This window comes from Heliangelus exortis, chromosome 1 (genome assembly GCF_036169615.1).
Source record: "Heliangelus exortis chromosome 1, bHelExo1.hap1, whole genome shotgun sequence".
In the NCBI taxonomy this organism is placed as follows: domain Eukaryota; kingdom Metazoa; phylum Chordata; class Aves; order Apodiformes; family Trochilidae; genus Heliangelus; species Heliangelus exortis.
In genome coordinates, this window is record NC_092422.1 from 161,539,030 (window position 1) to 161,562,592 (window position 23,563).

General features: G+C 38.4%; 2 protein-coding genes across 4 annotated transcripts in view; both read right to left on the reverse strand.

Moving 5' to 3' along the window:
• LOC139791314 (very long chain fatty acid elongase 4-like) overlaps window positions 1-23,563 on the reverse strand; it is a 434,972-nt gene that overhangs the window by 126,480 nt on the left and 284,929 nt on the right. The window lies entirely within an intron of this gene.
• Window positions 8,685-23,563, reverse strand: part of NTF3 (neurotrophin 3) — a 56,892-nt gene continuing 42,013 nt past the window's right edge. Inside the window, exon 2 of the mRNA XM_071733400.1 lies at window positions 8,685-12,441. Within this exon, the coding sequence (XP_071589501.1) occupies window positions 11,647-12,441 (795 nt within the window). The 3' untranslated portion in view covers window positions 8,685-11,646. The remainder of the gene's footprint in view (window positions 12,442-23,563) is intronic.

Here is a 23,563-nt window from a genome sequence, read left to right on the forward strand (position 1 = left end):
TGAAGTAGGTCTGTAAAAATAAAAATAATCACAGTCATCTCATAGTCAGTCTAGCAACAAGACCAAAAGGAAATAAGTATGTAAATGAATATTTACTTGTGATGAACTATTATATCTTTCATAGTTTTAAGGGAAAACTTCCTTATGAGGTAGATTCATGTTTTATGAGTACTTTACTCTGATAATGCCAAAAATCACTCCAAACAATCTCAATGCCTTTTCTCCTCATATGTAGTTCCTACTTTTAATCTATTGGTGCACCTCATCCCACAAGACAAGCAGCATTGTCTTCAAATTAGGTTGAGATACTGGCAGAAAAAGAATATAACCTAATTTAGTCCATCACTGCCTAAAACAGGGATTCCCAACCTGCAGCATACAAGCTGTTTCCAGCTGGCCAAATAGCTCATTGCACAGTTCTGGCCCCCTAGCCTTAAGGTCCTCCACATGTAGATGACAGACTAATAAATTAATCTGAAAAGTAATCAGGAAGGAAAGGAACAACAATATGCTTTACCCTGAGTAGCAGCACCCTATAGCTCAATTTTCATTTAAAATTGGTTAGCTTTTTTTCAGAGAATTAGTTTTTTCTTGTGTCCAAGAGGGTAATATTTTCTTTAACCACATGGGATATAAACTCATAGACTTTCATTGTGAGAGTTACCCAGCCCCTTCAAGGCAGCCAGAAAACACAGACACTTCTACTCAGTACCAGAAAGTAACTGTGAAGGGGAGAAAGATGTGAAAAACAAGTGTTAGTTCTATCTTAACAGCAATTAGTCAGATTCAGAGGCAGCTATTAGTCGTTTTCTTTTAACACCACTGGATTTCCATGGTGAAGGATGCTCACCAATCCTGACAGTGAGGTTGACATTAAGCAGCATTTAAGTCAAAAGTGAAGGAAGAAGATGCACAGGAAGATGTAGAAAGGCAATAGTTAAGTACTTTCATTTTTTTTTTAAGTTTAAGCATCTGGACTACTAATCAGATCACATGAGACAGAAGAGGGAGAGTGTTTGCTCATCTGTTTCTCACAGTAACAAGTCTCACCCCTGATAAGAACCAGGAATATCCCATGGACTCTTGCCGTGGTCCTAGTTGAATTCTCTGTTGAATATTTGAAAGGCCTTCCTGCTTGTTTCCTCCATCAGGTGACAATGAAGTAGTGTCTGTGCTGGGGTATTTTTCACTGAGTGCTCCATTAACTTGCCTTTCTTCTAAAGGGTTCCAACAGGCATGAAGAACAACTGCTGAGCAAGAACTGTGAACAGAGTTAAGTCTGCACTGGTTGTCTGCAAGGCACTTGTCTCCAGTGAGACCAAAGCCTGGCACCAGGTATTTTTAATGTAAATGGTGGTACACCACTGCCTGTTTCTAGGATGTGTTTGCCAGGGTTCCCCTGTGGGTGATTGCAGTGGATCTAGATTTATGGACTTCTACATTAAAGAAAACAGCATCTGATACCTTACTTTGTCAGACCTGTTTTGCATGTAAGACATTCCATTTGTAAGTGGGTGATGCTTCATTACTTCCCTTTTGTATACAAAATACATTCAGCAAAATGTATGCCAGAGAAGGCAAAAGTGTTCATCCTTGCTATGAGTGACCCTAATCCTAGGTCTCTTACTATGCAGGGTAAAAAACCCATTACTTCTGTGCCAAGAACCCTGTTAGTCTAAGTTCTAAATAAGGAGCCTTTCACTGGAGGAATCCCTCAGCTTTTTGTGTGTTTGCTTTAAATATTCCAAAAATTGCTGGGACCAGCTACCAGAGACTTAGAAAGGTTTAGGATCTAATTGTAGCTACTTGTTTAATTCTTGGACTTAAGTCTTAGGGCATATTAATTGCAGGAGGGATTAATTCTGGGAAATCCCAGGGAAGTTTCTTTGGGCACGTAACTAGAATATTCATCTGCTGTTGTAGCAGCCTTCTAAGCAGCTAAAATGAATCAGAGTCACCAGGTAAAGTAGTCTCAAACTGTTACTCAAAATATTTTCTTTTCTGTTTCTTCAACACCTTTCAGGAAGTGCTGCTGCCAAACCCCTTGTTTGAAGGGAAGAGTCCAATATGCCTTCAAATGTGTGATGAGGTCACCTAAGCACTAAGTTGGTCTTCATAATTTCACCCCAAGTCTAAAGCTCTTTCCTCAGTTACCCACTGAATGACTCCTTCCCCTGGTTTAGCACATTTCCAGTTTTCTTTGCACGTTCCTTTTTCTGGCTCCCAGTCCAGGTGACTGCATTCACATTCAAGGATATTTGAATGACTTTTTTGAGAAAGAATTTGTGAAGTACTGCCAAATGCTTTACTTCACTCTAGGTATAACTTTATCTGCTAATTTTGTTCTTTAAGAAAACAAGTGATCAGTCTTCTTTGTTGTGTTCTTTATTCTATAAATCCATGACATTTTATTGATCATGCTTCAATTAATAAACATAGAATTCAAGAGCAGTTGAAAATGTATAGTGCAGAAAAGCTCCACAGAAGCTGTGGAAAAACAAACTTTCATGTACATTGGATAAAGTCTTAAATGTTTACAGTTTTTCTGTAAATTACTAGTTTGCTCACATTCTTGTTTCATTTGGTTTTGGTTTTTGTTTGCTTTTTTTGTGGGCTTTGTTTGTGTTTGTTTTATTGGTTTGTTGGTTTTTTTTTAGTTAATTCCTGTTATTTCCACTTATGCAATCACTAAAAAACCTCACTATTACTCACTATCACTGCTTCATAACAACATTTGATCTTGTGCTTAGCTTTAAGCACAGGGTTAATCTTACCAACTTCAAGACAGCAATTCTTCTCTTTAAAATTGGACATATGCTTAAGGGCTACTTTTGATCAAGACCTATGCAAGCAGGCCGAGTGAGCTAAATCCACTTAAATGCAGCCCAAGCTATAGAATTCTGTTTCAGTAAATCCTGACTGAATTTTTTTGAAGAATGAATCAATAAACCACTCCCCTAGCCAGATGCACAGGGTGGGATTACAGGTTTAAGTGAAGAATTTGTTAGGAGTGGTTACTCTTATTATTAGCACAAAACTCTCCCTGACAGCAGAATTTCAGCTCAATCTATTATGTTTTACTTTAATGGGAAAGGAATTAATTTTACAAGGCAGTGATCACAGAGGGAAATGCCCTATGAGAAAAAAAAAAATTCTTGCTATTATTAAAGGCCATCTTTTTTTTCTTTTTTTTCTTTTTTTTCTTAAGACTACAGACTTGGAATTTTTTTCTCAGCTTCTTCTTCTATTTCCTGTGTTGTCTTTTTTAAACTCCAGATTTCTAGTGAAAATCTTGGTATCAGCTTTTTTGTTATTTGCTACCTTCTGAGTTGTGTTTCTTCACTTATGGAGCCTGCACTCTTCCCACTCATGTCTTGGGGCAATTGAATACTTAGTAGATGCCTCATGGAGTAATGAATAACCCTAGGCTTGACAAAAGCAGACACTCCAGGTTATATTTAGGGACTGTAAAATCTTTGGCATTGATGAAGACTTGCTGGAAGAGAAGTTGAAGAGGAAAATCTCAGTTTTCCAAGCCCACAAAGTGAAGCTAGATTTCTAGTTTGCAAATTGAGTAATTACTGAAGGTTGGTAAAGACTATAAAATTCAGGGTATGATGTTTACCCAGAATGAATAATTTCAGTTTACTTCAGATACTAGTTCTGGAGTTTTTCTAAGGTAGAAAAAGTTCTCATGTTAACTATACTCAATATCTGATTACTGAAAAAAAAGATTGGGAAAGCCAAAATATTTCTGGTGAATTAAAAAGAGATTCAGGCAGGCACCTCTTTCAGCAGGATAGGGTTCATTGTGTGCTCTGAGGTTAGACTGCAGCTTTCTAAAAGCAGTTTGGTTTCTGCACAGGAGCATCTTCACTGAGCTTGTAGAGTGCCTATGCTGTCTTAATTTTCCAGTGTTTCTTTTTTTGAAAATAGTTAGGGATTTCAGAATTTAATCCTGAATGCTAATACTTGCAAATCTAGCTTTTACTTCTTCATCATCATTTCTTCAAGGAAAACAAGACTCAGTGAAATTACATCTGAAACAAGAAGTAAAGTTAATTTGGAATGCTATACATGGTGGTTCTTGGGGCAGGCTATTTATCTGGTGACATGGAAAGCTCCTGGGTGCCTGGTGAACTGGACTGATTCAATGAGCTCTGACAACAATATCCCCCCTGCAAGGCAGACATGATTTAAAGATGCTACAGCATAGAATTACAGGCCCCCTGTAATCACTCACATTAAATAATTTGGTTGGTACTCATCATATACCTACCCAGGCAGCAGCTATGTAGTATAAAGAAAATGAGAGTCTGATCAGTTACAGAGCTCACTACCACCTTTAAAATTTTACAGGCATAATTCCAAGCTTTATTGTATCTAAACAAACTGGGACTAATCCTACCAAAGTCAGACATTAAACCTGTGTAATAATACAGTTAAGTTGTATGTGTGGTGGTTCTCCCTAAAACTTTAACTTTGTTCATGACTTAAACACTTTCCACTATTCAGGCTGGCTTTTTGTATACATTCTGGATGCAAGAAAAGATGTTCAAGAGGATTTTGTTGCTAAAAAAATCCACTCACTTTTGCCTCCCTCTTTAGTCTTTCACTGTGTGTAACCTGGGTCCAAACCATTGCAGGATTACCATGGTATTTCTTAAACTTGCCTTATGAAAAGGTTGTGTGGATCCTTCTCTTCAAAGATTCCACAGGATGAGATGAAGGACCTGTGAGATTACAGGACATTGTCAGGAGATTACCACTGACATACCCCAGTCTTCAGGGAATTTAGAAAAAGAGAGGAAGGAGCCATAGAGAGTGCTGAGCCACTCTCCTCAATCCAGTCATGGTACTGTGGTGCTCTTCTCCTCACATATAAATGCTCCCCACAACAGGATGCACATCAGAAGACTTCACCCTATATTTTTGTAGTGAACCAGCAACATGGCAAGAGGAAATCTGAAGGGAAAGTAGATCCCTGAACAACTCCATTGAAGAAGAGTAACCCTCTTTCAGCTAATGTCTATGCTCCATCATTCTCATATCCTTCTGACAAAACTACATGCAGCAGGCCTTTCTCAGGAACACATCTTCTATTTCTGTGGAAAAAAACCTCAACAATAACCATGCTTGTTTGAGGCAAAAGTGTTGCCATGAGAACTCCCTTTTGTGCAATTACTTTTATCTGATTATTGTGGGAGAAGGATTTTTATTTTTTTTTTCACCCTTTCTGCCTCCTGCCTTTATCCTGCCTACAGGATAAATACTGTATCCTGATGCCAAGTGTCAGGAATCCATGATGGCCAAGATTATTGACCTAGGGAATATGTGCCTCTGAGTTAGATCCCCAAGAACCAGGAGGATGATGATTGTATAGTCTATTTTATGTGCTGGTTCTAATTTTCAAGGAACCAATGTAATAATTATTGCCAAACCCATCCCACTTCTTCTACCTTTCCACTCTCCAATTGGCTAGGGTCTACCTTCTCAAGACTTCCAGTGCAGGTCTTGACACCAAGGCACAGACACAGTGACAGTGGTATCTGAGCTCTCACTCTGCAGTATGGAAAAATTTCCATCCTGGAAGTTTTTTTCCTCAGGACATAGTTTCAGGGATCACACTCTGACCTGTGATTTGGCTCATATATTGGGGTTATGGTGTATGCTCTGTCAGCTATGTAGAAATTAACAGATGTCTATCTTCTGAATGTAATGGGAATCATATTTAGTAGATTTTTGCAATAACAAAGATTTTAAAAATTGTACTCCATATGAGCAGTGGGCTATGCCACAAAGGAATCTGACTCAGTAATTTGCAACAACTTGGGAAAAGGGGTCATTCAGTATTTTAAAACATTTGATCTCTGACCTTCAGAAGCATATTCTGTCACTTTCACATATTTGGTTTAACTATCTTCTGTAAAAATGTGAGACTGAAAACTTTTACATTGCCCAGCAACTTTAAAGCCATATGACTGTTTCATATATCCACAAAAACTGCATACCACAAACATCTACCAGCAGTGTTGAGGTGCTGATTACACAAAACACCATGTGTAAAACAAAACCAAAACTTGTATTAAAATTCTTTTTTTCAGACACTGAGAATATAAATAGGAATCAGCAGAAGTTATTCACAGTGCTAGACACCGTATTTTATTGCATACTGAAACTTACAGTTTTTGGTTTGGGTTTTCTTTTTTTTTTTTTTTTTGTTTGCAAATTGTTGCTAAATATATGTGCATTGGTCATACCAGACAGTTCAAAACATATTTTAGAACTTAAATCCCTGGAACTAGACAAAGTAATCAGCATTTTTCTGAGGACACCAATGTTAAAATCATGCCTTCTTTTGTGTGTTGGATAATTCTTTCAACTTAAGGCTCTCCCTTATGTATTTGGTTTGGATTAATACCTTCTGAGCCAAATTCTGCCCTCACTTAACAGCTTCATAGTCGTAAGTGCTGACAACAGGGGCTGTGCAGGACTAACCAAGAGCAAGACTTCATCATCTATGCTCAGTGAGCATAGCTCATACCTAATCAAAGCAGTGGGATTGACCCCAATTAATAGAGGTTCAGTTTCCTTTTGAATTCATGTTTCAGATGATCTAATGGTATTTCTTTAACTCTTAGCACAGCAGGAAAGTCTTTCATTTCATGTTACAGTTGAACAATCTCTCTCTCACTTTCCTAAACCTCTGTAAGATGCTTGCCTGTTTTTTTACAGGACTTGCTTTTCTTTTTTTCTCACCCTGTATGGAAATGTTCTTGCTTAGAGAAAAGGAGCAGTATCCCTTCTTCCTTAGCAGACTCAACTGGACACAGTAATGTTTTATGTCAAATAGAGTAATTCATAAATAATGGCGCTGGTTTATCAGTGATGCAGTCTCCTCCCTGTGGCACAGGTAAATAACAACAGTGTGCTTTTTTTTTTAGAGAGAGAGAACAACTGACATGCTGCAAACCTAGCACCTTTTTACAGAAGGTCCACCCAGACTCACAACATAAGTCACACTTGTGGGCAGGAAAAAAGGCGAATGGAGAAATTGTCCTGTCCCAAGTTTTTCTTGGCATTTCAACCCTTTCAGCGTACAGGTAGCAACCCTTGATTATGCAGCCCTTGATCATGCAACTTACAGCTCACAACTGAAGCAGGAAATTTGGGAAGGTGGATGTGAAGATGGCATAGGGTTGACTCAGTATCTTTTTGCTCCCTGGCCACCATGCACACATCCTTTTCTCAAGCATGATTTAGATCAGCCTGGTCCTGATCTCACCTAATTGTGCCTAACAGCTCCAAAATAGGACCTTGTGGTCAAAATGTCCAGAAACATGAGGCCATGACATCAAAAGGCAACAGCTTTAGTCAAAGTATGGCTTTCAGGTGCTGCTGGCTTCAAAGCTCAGCAATAAAACAAAGGAGAAATCTCTATTTGGGGACCTTCATGGTCATTACCATTTGCGGCTCACCAAAGGTACCAAAGCAGCTAGTGAAAAAAAGGAAAATTATAAAAAGCATTAATGTAATAAGTTTCAGGAATTCTTGCCACAGAAGTTAGTTAAATATTTTAACCAGGAATGCCATAGCTGAACTCTGCAATAACCTTCACAGAACAACTGCACGCATGTCCAGTGGTAGCAAATGCTGACTCTCCCAGGAAAGGTTTTGTTATCCTTATATTTCTTGACTTTTTTTACACCACATCTGTGCTTGCTCGGTCATTCTGCCATCTGCTGTAACAAAATACACGCAAAGCATTTCAGAAAACAACCCCTCAACACTTTAAAATGCTCCAACCCAGAGCACAGCTCTTTACTTCTCACAAGCTGTAGAGCTTATTATCCTCTCCTCCTCTTCCTCCCTCAGCCCCCTCCCCCTTCCCACATGCACGATGAATTACATAGGCGTACCAAGCCAGGAGAACACAGAATCCCATTGATTTTGCCACAATGTTTCTATTAAATGAAATGAATGGTCATGCGCTTCACTTTGCTGCACAAAGTCATTTGCTGAAAGGTCAGAAATAGCAGGTCATTATCATTAAATTTTTTAGTTTTGGAACTCCCCATCAGACTTGTTTCCTGTTTGGTATTGTCTGCAGATATACAATGTATAGCTGAGCAAAAGAGTGATTGCTAAAGCATCGAAATAACAGAGTATGAGCAGAGTGGTTTTTGAGCACACACTCTGTACAGTCCAGTCAAAGTTTCTTCCTGGTGCAGCCGCACAAATCTCTGGGTAGCAGTAAACTTGCTGCACAGACTTCATTCCTGAACACATGTTCAAAGGTGATAAAATAAATGCAGATGGTTTCCCAAAACCTCAGTGGAGCATTTTTTATTGTTGCTAAATGGACTGTAAAAAAACTGGGGAAAAAATGGAGAAAATACAGTTTGACATAGACAGGCAATTTCAGAATAGCATTCGGTCGTTTGGGAGAAAAGCTGAATAAAATGTATGTTTATAATGATGTATTGGCAAAACAACATTGACACAGCATCTGAGCTGCCTAATGGGAGAGAGTTTTAGAATTCTCAGATTAAACTAGTGTTGCAAGATGAATATTTTGCTTAATTACTTAACACATACAAAAAAGTTGGATAAGAACTTTGAATTAACTGTGCCATGACCGGAGCTGACAATAAAACCATCACCAGCTACAGTGAAAAACAGGATTAGGCCTTAACAAATTTATTACAGGCTTTGTTTACAAACTTGTTACAAAATTATACAGCATCTTATGCGTACAGAGGATTTACAAGAACGTGAAACTGATGTGTGTGATTGCTCTGTTCTCTGCTTGAGATCCGCAGGTTTTTCTTCATGAGGGGCCTGATCCAGTTTCCACTGGGGAAGGTGAGAATTTTTCCATTGACTTTGGTGGAAACTGGAGCAGATCCAGAGGGTAACACTTCCGCTCATTGTTATACTGGGGTGGGAAAGAGGCAGCCAATCTAATAACCTTACACACCATGCTTCTTTCTCTTTTAATGTGTTTCAGATGACGGATGTTGTATTTAACTCTGATACATTTTTGCTGTCCGCTTGTAAAATACTCCGTGCGTTGGTAAAGTTGAGAGTCAAAGACCAGTTCCTGTTACAGGATTTACAGCGAGAAATGACAAATTGTTTTCTTTGAACCAAAAAAGAATGAACCCCCTTGGTTTTCAGTGAGTAAAAGTAAAGGCATTGGGATCAGGTCTGATGTTTAAATTGCTCTAAACCTACATTTTCCTGCCTAACTTCAGTAGAATTTCTCCGAACTTACAGTGATATAAACAATCATGACATCCACACTGTAGGACCAAGGTAGCTTCCAATTAAAGGGATACAGGCTCTGTAAGCAGCAGTGATTAACTAAGCTCAGTTAGTTTTCTTTCTCTTCTCATACAGAGATGGATGTATCTGGGATACTGAAGCATGGAAATCTCCACAGTTAATGATCCATGACAATATCTGCTCTCAGCTACTCTCAGCATTTGAAAATGATCCTTATTTGGGAATCCAGGGTGTAAAATTTTTTTAACTTGCAGAAATTTTTAGTGGGACAGAACTCTTGAAAAATATGCTTGTACCTCCAAGCCAAATAATTAATGAGTTGTTTTTTCTTCCCTGTTGAAACTCAAAAAAGTTCTGCTGAGCATTATTTTCTTTTTTAATGTTTGCCAAGGAAAGAGAATGTGGGGAAAAATCTAGTCAGACCTATCAGATACCTAGCTCTTTATTATATTACATACTTTCATTCCCTTAAACAATTGCCTTGGTATCAAACCTCTGAAGTTATTATTGCTTGAAGCAAAATTAGGGTTTAGTCCCATGAGGTGGTGATATTTCCTGTGAGGTAGATACCCTGGCCTCATGCTGAAAATTGAGATGGTTCTCAAAATCTTTGTTTATGGCTTCCCCTGCAGGATTATTCTCCAACCTGGCTTTCAGAGTCATTTCTATTCCAGTGCTTGGCCTCATGAACAACCTGTCTGGTTCTCCAGTGGTTTTATGATGTGTAATGCTCTCTGTAAGGGATTAAGGGAGACCACACAATTTGCTGCCTTTGATGACTTGTTGCAGATTTGAAGTTGGTTCTCCAGTAGTGAAAACTCTATGAACAAAGGAATTCTGCCACCTTGGTTTTTGAGTGCTCTGATCTCATTCTTATCTGTGATGCTGAACAAGTTACAACAGTGAAAGTTGAACTGTAAAAAACAAAGACCACTGCAGCTGTAATGCTTTTTGGATGACTGACTGTGTGTTAAGCTCTATCTAGACACAGACCACATGCAGCCCAATCTTATTTCTGGTGATATCCACGACAAGACTCTTTTTTACTTTTATGGGCCTGGGATCCCATCCAGGGCATTGTACAGCTAATGTATGATAGACAATATCTTCAAGTAGTGTAATTATTACTGCCCCCAGTGGAGCTACATGATAATACAAGGAGGAGTTTGAGGTATATATATGCTAGTACATTTGTCTGTCCTAAGTAGACACTCACCTGTACAATTGAAGAACTTAATTATAACCATGGACTGCCTGGATTTTAGTCGCCAGACTGCTCAAAAAGATACATTATTTCATGTCCCTAGGAAAACTACCAGGTTTGTTAAGCAGTTCTACACAGTTTTCCCTCTGTGAAAAATGGAGGATGGATTACTGAGGAGAACAACTTTGTATAGGTGTGTAGCTTTGACAGTTGTGCCAGGACAGAATATTTTTCTTTACTGTAATTTGCAAGCCAAAGGGTCTTTTAATGTTAAGAACCACCACCTTTGTTTCTACTTTAAAAAATCAGAGAGAAATGATGCCACAGTGCTAGTAGAATATAATTGATTTGTGCAAGGAGGAAGAGGCTGATGACTATAAATAGTAAATTATAAAACAAATCCTCTTTTATGTATTATATTAATGATCAACTTGGATTTTGTCCTGGCTGCAGTAAGTTTCCGCTACAAATATTTGTGAAAATTTACAAATTTTTAAATATATTTTTTTCTGTGATGAACTGGCAGTAGTAGAAACAGTTGCAAAACAAATGTGCTTCAAAAAACATAAACAGAAGTTACTGGATTATTAGCAGTCATTCTGAAATGCTTACAGAGGGAAAATGGTCATTCCACTGACAAAACTGGCATAATACACAGACATTATATTCTATGGCTACTCGATGTCTGTAACATTGACATCATCTGTAGGCTACAACATATATTTTGGTCCATTTTTGTGTTGGTGGTGAGGAGTCAACACTGCATCCAATGAATGTATAGAGTGGGGAATATAAATATGTACAAAACTCTTGACATTGATCTGATTTTTAACAAGTTTACTAAATGACAGTCACTGGCTTGACAATACTGAATGAAAAATACTGATTTTACACAGATTTTACAGTAAGGTTACGGTATGCTGCCAACAAGCAGTGTCACAAACATAGTCTAAAAAAAAACCCCGGAGCTGCCCACAGCAGATGCACACACCCTTTGCTCTTGTTTATTGAGAGAGAAAGCTTATATACTGTAGATTTGCTGAAGTTTAATAAATAAGGTCAACTTATAATATATAAAACAATATAAACATTTATATGCTACATGCATATCATATAATTTAAAGTAATAATTTATATAGCAAAGAGATGCAGATTTATGTTCTTCCTATTTTCCTTGACAAAGCACACACGCAGGAGGTGTCTATCCTTATCCATCTCCAGCCCACCAGTTTATTGTTTTCTGAAGTCAGTGCTCTAACATATGTTTGGGATGTCTTGCACTGGGAGTTCCAGTGCTTGTCATCAATGCCACGGCAGCCGTTTTTCACAGGCTTGGCTTCTTTACACCTCGTTTCATAAAAGTATTGCTTAACTGGAGAGTTGCCCGTTTTAATTTCTCCCAGCACAGTTACCTGGTGTCCTCTAATGTCGATGGCAGATGATTTGTCCGTGACCCATAAACTTTCACTGTCACAAACAGAATATTCCCCTCGGTGGCTCTTGTGCTCCGCATACCTTTTCCGACGGGAGGTTCTGTTCACCACCACTGAATTTCCAATATAATCCTCCATGAGGTACAGGGGGGGTGGTTCCAGAGGTGTGTTATCACTCAAGAGGACTCGGGGAGAGTTGTAACGTCTCTGCTGCTTTAAGAGATCTGTATCCATTGAGATAACTGGCTGGAAGTCTGATTTCACATTTTCATCTCCATCCATGTCTTGCTGAGTGTCTGCTTTCTGCACTGTGTTTTGATAGTTTTCCTTAACATCTACCATCTGCTTAGAAAGTTTGTTTTTCAAAATGTCTGCCTGAATGAGTTTAATAATAAGAGAATTTATTGAATCTTCTGGCAAACTCCTTTTATCCATGTTGGTAGATTGGACGCCACGAAGATAAGCGAGAAATATCACATAAAACAAGATGGACATCACCTTGTTCACCTGTAAGATCTGTAAGGAAACAGAAAGTCAACATAAAAACAGTTAAATAGGGAAGTAAAAACAGTCAAATAAGGAAGTTTAATAGGTATTGTAGCGATAAATTGTAGAGAAATTTAGAGAATTGCACAGAAAATTAGGATTTGTTTGAACCTTTTACACCTGCACCTTATAGATACAGCTAGGCCATGTGTTTCTTTTAAGATAATTTTTCATTATATTTCATAACAAATGTAACCGGTTTATGACTTCTTTTCCTCCAGTATTTTATCTATGCTTCATGCTCTCTTCATTATGAGCTTACTTCTCCTCTTTCCACATACAGGAGTAGTTACGTCTGTTGGGTCCTTTCTCCACTGAGTAGGTAGCTACTCTTGGGATAGTGTTTCCAGGTTTTAGTAGCAGAGAGAGACCAAGTTACATTTACAAAATTTGATCCACGTAGTGGTTTAGTTTCCAACTTGAAAGAGTAGCAGATTACCTAACTATTACCTACCTGTAAAATGAAGAAGTTCTGCCTTTGCTAAGTGTTTTCAGTTCTCATGCGTTGCCATCTCATGGACCCCTCAAATACCTATTCATCAAATGGCTTGTGTTTAACTTTATCTTAAGAGCATGTACTGGGAAATAATTACTGTTTTCATAGCTCTTTCTCTATCTGGTGCTATAAGGGAAGGTATTCTTACAGGAAAAGGATGCAGTCAAACAGCAAAGTCAGGTTTCTTATATTTTTGAGTTCAGAATGCAGTAGTTAGACTTGTGAAATACAAGTGAGAAGTTCAGAGGGATCCACAGACCATTTTGTATTGGTTGCTTGCAGGGTTGGAACTTGGATTTTATTTTTTTTTTTTTAAATTAAGCTCCTTCATTAAATTTATATGAATTGCACCAAAACTGGTTGTAGTTAAAATATTTAAGGACAGATGGAGAACCTCCATTTACTCCACCAGCTCCATTCTCCACTCCCTCCCCTGCATCTAACCTAGATAACCTAGTTCAAAAAGATCAAAATAGACTCAAGATGAAGATTTGAAAACTGGACCTAAGAGTGGGGTTTTGCTCTGTACTGTATTTGCCATGAACTGCTCTACATAATTTCTTGTAACATCCTTGTAATTTTAGTTTCTGAGCATCTTCTAGAAGCTTATTTGTCATGTCCGGGTAAATCTTTCCATAATTCTGTTTGTGTAGTTGAGAACAGTGAGCTTTCACCTCAGGAGGTGTCTTCTTCCCTGTGGATACCTGCGTATTTGTATTTGCACTTATATTTAAATGAAATTAATTTTCAGTGTAAAATTCTAAATCATGGAAGCAAGCTCTCAGCTTGAAGAACATGCTTAAAATATTAATGAAATCGTTGTACAAGAAGCGTATTGAAGGAGAAAATACTAAATTAATATTAAAGCACTCTCATATCACATGGGAAGCCCTGGCTGTGGTACTGCTTCAAGTGACTCAGAAAAGCCTTGAGCTTGATTCTCCTGCACTGCAAACATGTGTCAGACCACTAGCACTATGGCATGAAGGAACACAGTTATAGAACACAGAACAGATGGAGCTGGATGGATCCTCAGGGTATCATCCAGTCCAATCCCATGGCTCAGAGTCAGCTAAAGCAGCTTGCCCAAGCCTGTGCCCAGTCAGATTTTGAGTATCTCCATGGATGGACACTACTCAAAGCCTCTAGGCAACCTGTTCAAGTGCTTGGCTACCTTCACAGTAAACAAAACAAAACAAAGCAAAACAAACCAGCTCATGTTTCAGTATTATTTCCTATATCTCTGTTTGCCCTCAGTGCCTCTAGCCCATTCTTGTAACACCTCTGAGAAGTCATAGCTCCATCTTCCTCCTCCTATCAGATATTTCTACACTTTGATAAGATCACCCTGAGCCTTTTGTTCTCCAGGCTAAACAGCCCTACCTCTCTTAGCCTTTCCTCCTATGACAGATGCCCACAGTCCTTTAATCATCTTCATGGACTCATTTCTGTATACTCATGTCACTCCTTTGCTGGGAAGCCCAGAAATGGTCACAACACATCATATGTGGTCTCATCAGTACCGAATTGAGGGTAAGGATTCCCTCCCTCAACCTGCTGGTGACACTCTGGGAACTCTCTTTTTCTCAGGAGAATTTGTGGAGAAATTAGACCTCTTAAAGAGATTTTTTTTTCCATTTCTTTGAATCACCATTTTCTGCTTAAGAAGGCAAGCCATTTTCTATTTAGGGAGGCAAAGAAAAAAAGGAAATACAAAAAATTACTGGAGAATCCATCCACTCTAAGCAACACTCCTTTTAGCAACAGTGAGTCCCCACTTCATAGTTTGGAACTGCAGCAAAATCAGAGCTACCCTCTGTGGATGTGTGATCTGTCCTTTTATGGACAAGAAATGTGTTTTCTCCATTCTCAGTTTGTCACAGTATGAGTTCACCTAAATCTAGACTGTTGCTTGCTGCAGTGCTATGCTTTGGAAAATGAAAAAAATTCTAAGATTTTTTTAGTTACCATACAATTGCTGTCATACCTAAACAAATCCTAACTTAATGTAGATGGCTCTCAGAGCCCAGATCTTGCTGTATAAAAAGACTTCATCCTGTGCAATTTGGTCTTCCCTTAGTAAATAGTGTGCTTTTAAAACCAGCAAAAATATTATAAAACAGATGTCATTCAGCAGATTTCTTACAGCACTCAGAAGGGCTAAGCCACACTCAGCATGACACACAAGTTCATAGGATGGTGAGCAAAGCTCTGACAACTCTCAGCTCAAAGCTAAAAGCATTATTCATGCCAACATGCAGCTGCATGTAATCACTGGTCTGCTTAGTTTCAAAACTGAGTGGCATTAGCAAAATACACAAGTCAGAGCAGGTGATGAGGTGGGAAAAGTAAGACTGGAGTTCCTGCAGACTCCCTTTAATGTCATGCTGCACAAAAAAAAAAAAAAAAAAAAAAAAAAAAAAAAGAAGGGCTAGAGACCTCGGAATTAGTGCATTTCAAAGAAACCTGTTTTTCTTGTCCATAGAGGAAACAGAAAAAAAAATATTTAGAAGTCTTTTTTTGAGCCTAGCATAATGTCTTCTAGATTTGGTGGGAAGGGTGTTAGATTGGACTTGCAGTTTAATTTAAACTTGGGAAATTATTTGCTAAAAATGTAAAAATGTTTCAAAACGAATCTACATTTTTCTGAGATATTTTGGGGTGCAAAATTTCAAAAGAAATTTCAAATGCTTGATGAGATTAGACCTTTTGATGAGTTCCTCCAAGACAGTTCCTAAGTGGTTTGTTCAGAAACTCCAGTCCATGACTTGAAATTTTCAACCTGCCTGTGAAGTCCAGCATGTCAAAATATGCCTGAGGCACTATTCTAGCTAGAAGGAATGGACTTAACTGGGAAAATGCATCTGGTTTATGGCCTTGGCTCTGTTTTGAATATAAGACACCTTAAAAGTGTATTGGTTTGCAGAGAAGTTCAATATTGCTTTTGATAAATGCCTCTTTGCCCAAAATGGAACTTTGTGTCTGTCTATATTGAGTTGTATTTGCAATATTTTTTTTTTTTTTTTTTTGTTAAACAAATAGGAAGCAGAGAAATATGTAAACCAGCAAAATATTTATGTTTTCATGTTTACAAAGCAAATCATTCTGATGTTTCTGGACATGCCTCAAAAGTTACGCAATGTAATTCACAAAACATACAAAGTGCTTACTCAGTACAGTGAGTGAATATATAGTGAGCAAACTAACTGTAGAGGAGACTTACATTCAGGAGCAAGATTTCAACACAGGTTGAAACACAGGTATCCTGAATAAAAGAAGACTGAATTAACCTACAGGCTCCTGGGGCACAGGCTTCTCTGGACTTTAGGAGAATCAACTTAAGCAAAAGCAGCACTATCTCCTTCTTCAGGTTTTTGGAGGATGGTATAAAAATCCCCAACGAATTTAGTCCTTGACATGAATTACTCTGTTCTCTTATAAAAAATTCTAGTAGAAAGACATATTTTCCTCATCCCAAACTTTTTCTAGTCAGCTGATGTTTTTGAGACATTTTTGTTGTTCTTCAAGGTTCTGCTTGTAATTTTCCACATGTAAATCCCTGAAAAGGTTAATTTTATCTGTCTTTGTGGAATATTTTCAGTGAAGACAATGTGATGAATGGTCTTAGAATTGTACATAATTCAATTTTTACTCGTAGAGGAAGTACAGACTAGATTTATTTTTTTTGGGTCTGGGTCTGGGTCCCAAACAGGCACGGGAAAACATTTTCCTGATGTTTTCAGAATAAGAACACAGCCCAGAAACACACTTCCTAGTCCAGCATCAGCTGAAGTAATGTTATTAGATACAGATAGAGAAGACCATAAATGGTGACTGCTTCCAATTCATTTCTGCCTGATATCTGATTGCTCTAGGGCATTAGCACTCATGTTTTAGATGTTCTGTTTCCATTGCCTGTCAGGTCAGCAGGCACACAACCCAGTCAAATTTAAGGTGACTTACAAAGCATATGACTTAAATGGGTCTTCAGTATATATTGAATACATCAACACATCCATTTGAACCAGTAAAACCATTCTGCTGTGCAGTACCTACTACATACCTATCCTAGAAGCCATATGGTTGAAGAACAGCTTGGATATTGTGGATCCAAACGATCCATCAGTCTTTGGATTTATATCAAATCCTATCCATTGCTGACCTACATGCTTATGGTGAACTCATCATTTGAATGAGGACTCAGTGGCTGGATGTAATGGTAGGTTACTCATATTACTTTGTGCCAGTGCTACAAAGACAATAAACAGTTATCTAGGGTGGGCATTATCAGACAGACATGGTCTTACTTCTGGGATATGCACCTTCTTTTCTGTCTTTCTCCTCCTGTGTCACCCAATTCCTCTATATTCCATATATTGGAAGTTTTTCCTGAACCACTGAGAAGCTTTGGACCAGTTCTGCTTTTGTTCTTTGATATTCTGTGTGCCCTTCTAGATGTTGGGATCCAACTTCGATGCTTTTGAGTTCTTGCTAGAAGTAATTAAAAAGGCTGTGAAGGGTCTGTGGCCCGTTCCAGCCTTTAAATGTGCAGTGAAATCATTCTGCTATGTGCAGTTTTAAAAAAAACACTAGACATCAAGGTTGGAAGACACATTAGTGTCTTCAGGTTGGCATCTTTGTATAGTGGTAGTGCTCTGTTATTCAGAGATACTACCCTGGCTTTCAAAAGTGATTGCCAGTGTAGCAGCTGAAGCAAAGAAGAACCTTAAAGGAGCAAGGAGTAGAACTAAGTTACAATCAGGCGTTATGAATGGTGCAGAGGGTTTATGGGAGCAGGTATCAGAGCATGACAGGAAAACCAGCATATCCTGGTAATATAGAGCCAGTTGTTAATTTGCACTAAACAAGTTTGACAGAGATTGTTGATACTTGTGTCACAGGGTGTAAAAATATACACTACAGGAAAGAAAAGTTTACGCATTCCAAAGCTGTTTGATCCTTCAGGTTTAGCTTAGTTTTACTCTATTTTAATGTCTTGTATTCCTGCCTATCACTGCAGTGTTAGCAGGATGTTAATGCTGCTTAATCTAGGTGTCTCAGGAAAGATCTGAAGCTAGGAGAAGTAAATAAGCTTACCTATTACTTCCATCAATAAATTAAATCTCCAATAGACCCTGGCAAGTAACTTTCTGCTCTTTTCAGAGCATTCACATAGTGTTGGAAAGCTTTTTATTGTTTGTTTGCAGTGGTTTAAAAGAAATCATTTGTATTGCTTTATTTTGGTCATTTCCAAAAAGTACATACAGCAGAAGAGCCGTCATTTAATCTGTTCTGTGAAAATAATGAAATCCTAGTACGGTGAGATATTGCCAAAGTATTTACTTTTAATTCATCACTAGGAGGAACAGTAACAGAAAGAGAAGTGACTGGTGAATTTTACTTTCAGCATTTTAATACCCATCATGATTTATACAAGTCTGCTTGAAGTGTTTGGCACATTCTGAAAAATATAAAAGCAGCTTTTGCTCCTCAGATTGAGTACATAATTATTATTTGTGGTGGCTGATATATTATTATATCAAGCTTTTGCCAGAAATGACACTGTAATTGTACCCGTTCCTTCCTAAGCACTGTTTTCACAAACTCACGGAAAGCAACAAGTAGCTGAATGCCTTGTTGGTATTCTAATATGTTGAGAAGAAATGCAGCCCTTTTCATCTGTCCTTAGGACAACAGTGGAAAGGTACACGACAAGAAAAATACCACTGTATTCTGAATATATGGGAAGTTAGGAGTATGAAATAATTGTACGTGAAAATTTGTACTGTATCTCAAAACAGTAATAATCTACTAGTACAATATGTTCCTCTAGGAAGCCAGTTGTATGAGGTTGAATAAGACCAAGTGCCAGATCCTGAACTTCTGTCACAACAATCCAAGGGTGGCTGGAAAGCTGCCCAGCAGAGAAAGGACCTGGGGGTTCTGGTTGACACCTGGTTGAATATGAGCCAGAAGTGTGCCTAGGTGACCAAGAAGACCAACAGCATCCTGGTCTGTATTAGGAACAGTGTGGCCAACAGGACTAGGGAAGAGATTGTGCTCCTGTACTCAGCACTGGTGAGGCCACACCTCAAGTACTGAGTTCTGGGCCCCCCCCTACAAGAAGGACACTGAGGTGCTGGAGTCTTTCCAAAGAAGGGCAACCAAGTTGGTGAAGGGTCTAGAGAGCATGTCCTATGAGGAGAGGCTGAGGGAACTGTGACTGTTTAATTTGGAGGAGGCTGAGAGCAGATCTTACTGCTCTCTACAACTACCTGAAAGGAGGTTGTAGTGAGGTGAATGTTGTCCTCTTCTGCCAAGTAAATAATGATAGAACTAGATGAAATGACCTGAAATTGCAGCTGAGGAGGTTTAGATTAGATATTAGGAAGAATTTCTTTACTGAAAAAGTAGTCAAGCACTGGAATGGGCTTCCAAGGGAAGTGGTGGAGTCACAATCCTTGGAGGTATTCATAAAAGGTGCTTTAGGACATGCTCTAGTGGGCATGGTGTTTTTTTCCTGGTTTTTCCTGACAGTTGGACTTGGTGACCTTAGAGGTCTTTTCCAACCATGACAATTCTGTAATTCTGTGTGATTTACTAAGGTAGATTGCTGCAGAATGCTGAATGCCTCTCCAGTTATGACCCTCCTGAACATTTCCACTCTTGAGATATGGAAACTGAAATGCATACAGATTGAAGCTAAAGATTTCAAAAGATCCAGACCCACTGAGAAGCCTAAGAATTCAAAGGCAAAATCAAGAGGGATTGGTTTATGGCATCTTTAAGTGTCAACCCTCTGATCCTCAGAGCCAACCAAACTGTAAGTTAGATTGAATGAATTTCTGTCTCATGGATTCTTCTTGCAGATAGGCTGAGGAGTGCTGCTACATACCATACCTTATGATGAGATCAGAAAAGTTTCTAATTGAAGACCATTTTCAAAAGAGACACATCTGAACATTTAGCCTCAATAGCTCCAACGAGCAGTAAATCCTTAATCTCCTACAGAAACAGAATTCAGCCCACTGAGTCACCATTTCTTTTTCTTCTTTAAATGACTGCCTAAGCAAAGCACAGAAAGACAGCTTCACACCCAAGTATGAATAACTCATCTCCACTTTGAACCAGTCTATGATACCATTATGACCTTTAGCCTAGTAGTCATTGAGGAAAGCTTTCCTAACCATGACCGTCTTTCTGAGGGACATTTTTGTGATAATACATCTGCAATTCTTTTTCTGAACAGCCAAATGTGTTGTGTAGAACTGTGACAACATTAGCTCATTTCAGACACAGCTGATTACAACGGCATCTGTGTCTACATTTGATCTTTTCACAAATATATCTTTTCAGAGATCAAAATGTGATCCCTTCCCACATACCTGCCCGTTTCCAAGAGAAAGGTCAGGAGCAGTTCCTCGGTGCTTACCTCACTACTTGGAACAGCAGCTGCTTCTCACACCTTATGCAAAGTTAATTCTGTTAGGTTTTGGCCCTGCACCTTCCTCCCACGCCACTGACATTGTATGGAGTTCAGGGCATTCGAGACCCCCCTGGAGGCATTTGACATTCCCCAGCATCCTCCAGCAATCCCACCAAGGGACCCAACTATTAATAATCTCCGGTACAACATCAACCACACTACCTACATCCCCAGGTCTAAAATCAACCACAGAAGTAGGCAGGCTTTCCTCAGTCATAACTAGGCTTTTTCTGCTTTAATTCTTTTCCTCACTATTATCATAAAAAGAATAAACCCATGATAATTACACCTGTATGTGCCTGCCCTGACTGCCATGGTATCATTTGGCATTAAGCAGCTGACTAATTCATTAATCTGTGTATTGAGAAAGTCAGGTCAAGGGTTTGGGAACCTGGGCTCCTGATTTCTTCAATTTACTGGAAGAGTTTGACTGAGTAGAACTCTCCATTCCTGTACCTATACATCCGCAAATAAGGAACCCTGTGGAATGACGTTGGGGTTTTCTTACCCTAGATAAATACCCTAACATCCTTTGCTTTCTCCCTCAAAGAGCTGTCCTTTTTTGCCAGGAAAAGAGTTCCTTTCTCCACACAAGGCATGATAGCATTGAAGTGTTATGTCCTAGATGGTGCATGGGAGATGCCTGAATGTTTTGAGAGTAGTGAGGCATCTTAAGAAATGTATTTCCATAAATATTCTCAGTGTAAATCATGCTCTGTTTTCATTCACCATTCTCATGTCACTGATATTTGAGCTTCCCATAAATATTTCTCTTGGTTAATACTGACAAGGTAGGAGAGCTGCTTTTTTTCCCATTTTAAAGAGTAACTGGACTCCACAAAAGTCAGATGATGTTTCCAAGTTCCTATTCTGCTACAATCTGGGAAACAACCCTGTGTTTTCATGTTGCACTGTCTGGATCAGGAAAGCTCATCTGGAATGTTGTTTGGAAGTTTGATCAATGACAAGAATGAAATGCAAGGAAATAAAAGCAATGCCATGTGAGATGAGCAGTTAGTTCCACCTTAGTCATGACAAAGAATTAAAGCTATAGTTGGATAAACAATTTTCACAAAAGCTGAAGCATTTCTACATAGTTTTCATTGTGTAGCTCTGAATACTTTCCAAAGTAACAAGAAATCCAAAGATCATATCCTTAGCTAAACCAGTATATACCAATGACTCGACTAGACCTGTGCTTATTTTACCAAAACAGAAGATTTGCCCACAGATTTGCACTTTCCTATTTATTTATGGTTTTTGAGAAGTCATCTGCAACAAGAGAATAGAAAACCAGCAGAACAAAGTCATGGTAGTGGACAGTTTTAGCTGATAAACTGTTTGAGTGTTAGTTAATATTTTCATTACTGTTTTTTGATAGCAGCAGGTCCTTGCAGCAAACAAATTAAATTTGCAGCTGATTTTGGAGGCAGTGCAAACAGCAGTGAGCAAAGAGAAATACAATCTCTGCTGGGGAGATGGAGACATAAAATATTGGCAGAAATTTCCAAAGTGAAAGTCAAACTAGAAATTACAAGCTAGCATGCAGGGGGAATAGTGGTATTGAACAATGATATGCAGAGGGGAAATGAAATTTAGAAAGGAGCAATACCTGATCAGACCCAGGAAATATCTAAAACTTTGGAAATGCTCAGTATTTACTAAATGCTGAATTTACTAAGTTTAAATTTACTAAATTTACTAAGTGCATCACAGAACTGGAAAGGAATTGCTGCTTTTAGTAGCACAACAGAAAAATTGAGAAAGCTGCTTTAAAGTTGGAAGGTACGGTTCTATGTAGATAAAATTAAGAAAGAGCAGTAAAAATTACTAGAAAGGTTGTATAACTGACCTTTTAGGAAATTGCCTTGAATGTGCAAGCTTTTTCTAAGTGCTGACAGAAAGGGCATGACATAAAACCCAGTGTGCAGATTTTGAAAACATAAGCATTGGTGAAAGAAAGCATTCACTTTAGGGTGGGGCAAAGGAGTGCAATCAGGAAAAATAGGATTAAGCTAAGGAAAGGGAAGTTAGGCTGATCATCAAAAGCAGTTTCAAGATCTGCAAGATGTTTGTAACAAGCCCAAAGCCACACGAGAGAGGCCTGGTTTCATGTTTCGTTGCAGCCCTGAAACTCCATCTAAGATGTTTTGAAAAATAGTTTGAAGATTCATTAACCTTTCAAGTCAACCTGGACCTACTTTGGCTGAACCAAAGCTGATTGGTTGTTTTGTATTAAAGTCAGGCAATAGTTGCAGTTCCTCTTATTTTCGTCAGAGACGTGCTTTGAGGGATTAGCTCTCCATAATTGAAGTTGAGAGCAGTATTCCAGGTGAAACTCACTTCTTTCACCTTCCATCAGTTCTGGGGGGTTCAAGCCTGGTCTTTGGTTAAATCAGAGATGTGACAATGTTTGGTGTATATTTATGGAAAGAGCAAGGGAAGCTATTGAAAAGTGGATGGGAACTGTTCCACATTTGTAACAGATTGCTCATTTCATTCTATTTTTAAATGCCAGAGGTAGGTTTAATATAACTTGGTAGCAGTAGGAGGATGGGAAACAACTTTCAGATATCAGAATTTTGTTCCTCCCCTGTGTGGCTAGGAAAGAGCAGCCTTGTATAGACCCAGTGATGTAGGATGCTCTGATGTGTTTTTACACTTACACTCCCACTGGGCAACACATTTTGGAGGAAAAACAATGACAAAAAAATAATAGAAAAAAGTTATTTCTGATACTAAAGAACTCAAAAGGAAAACTGTTTCAAACTGTTTGAATTTGAAGATCATTATTTTGCTATATTATTAATTTGAAAAAAGTTGTCTATTTTGTTTAGGTTTAGAGGCTGAGACCTTCCACTTACATCTTTTTTAGTAACTTCCAATTTCTTTTTTATTTTATGAGATAAGGAAAACACTGAAATCAAGCAAGCAAAGAGAAGAAAACAAGGGTAACAGCTTAAAAAATGTTACAGTGTCAGTATGAAAAATCTGGCATCCTTCAAACTAGTTTATGTGTACAGATAGACCTCACACCCATGAGGAAACAGAAATAGAGTAATAAGGAATGCCAGGTAGAAAAGAAATGAGCTTCTGTTTGATTTGAATTT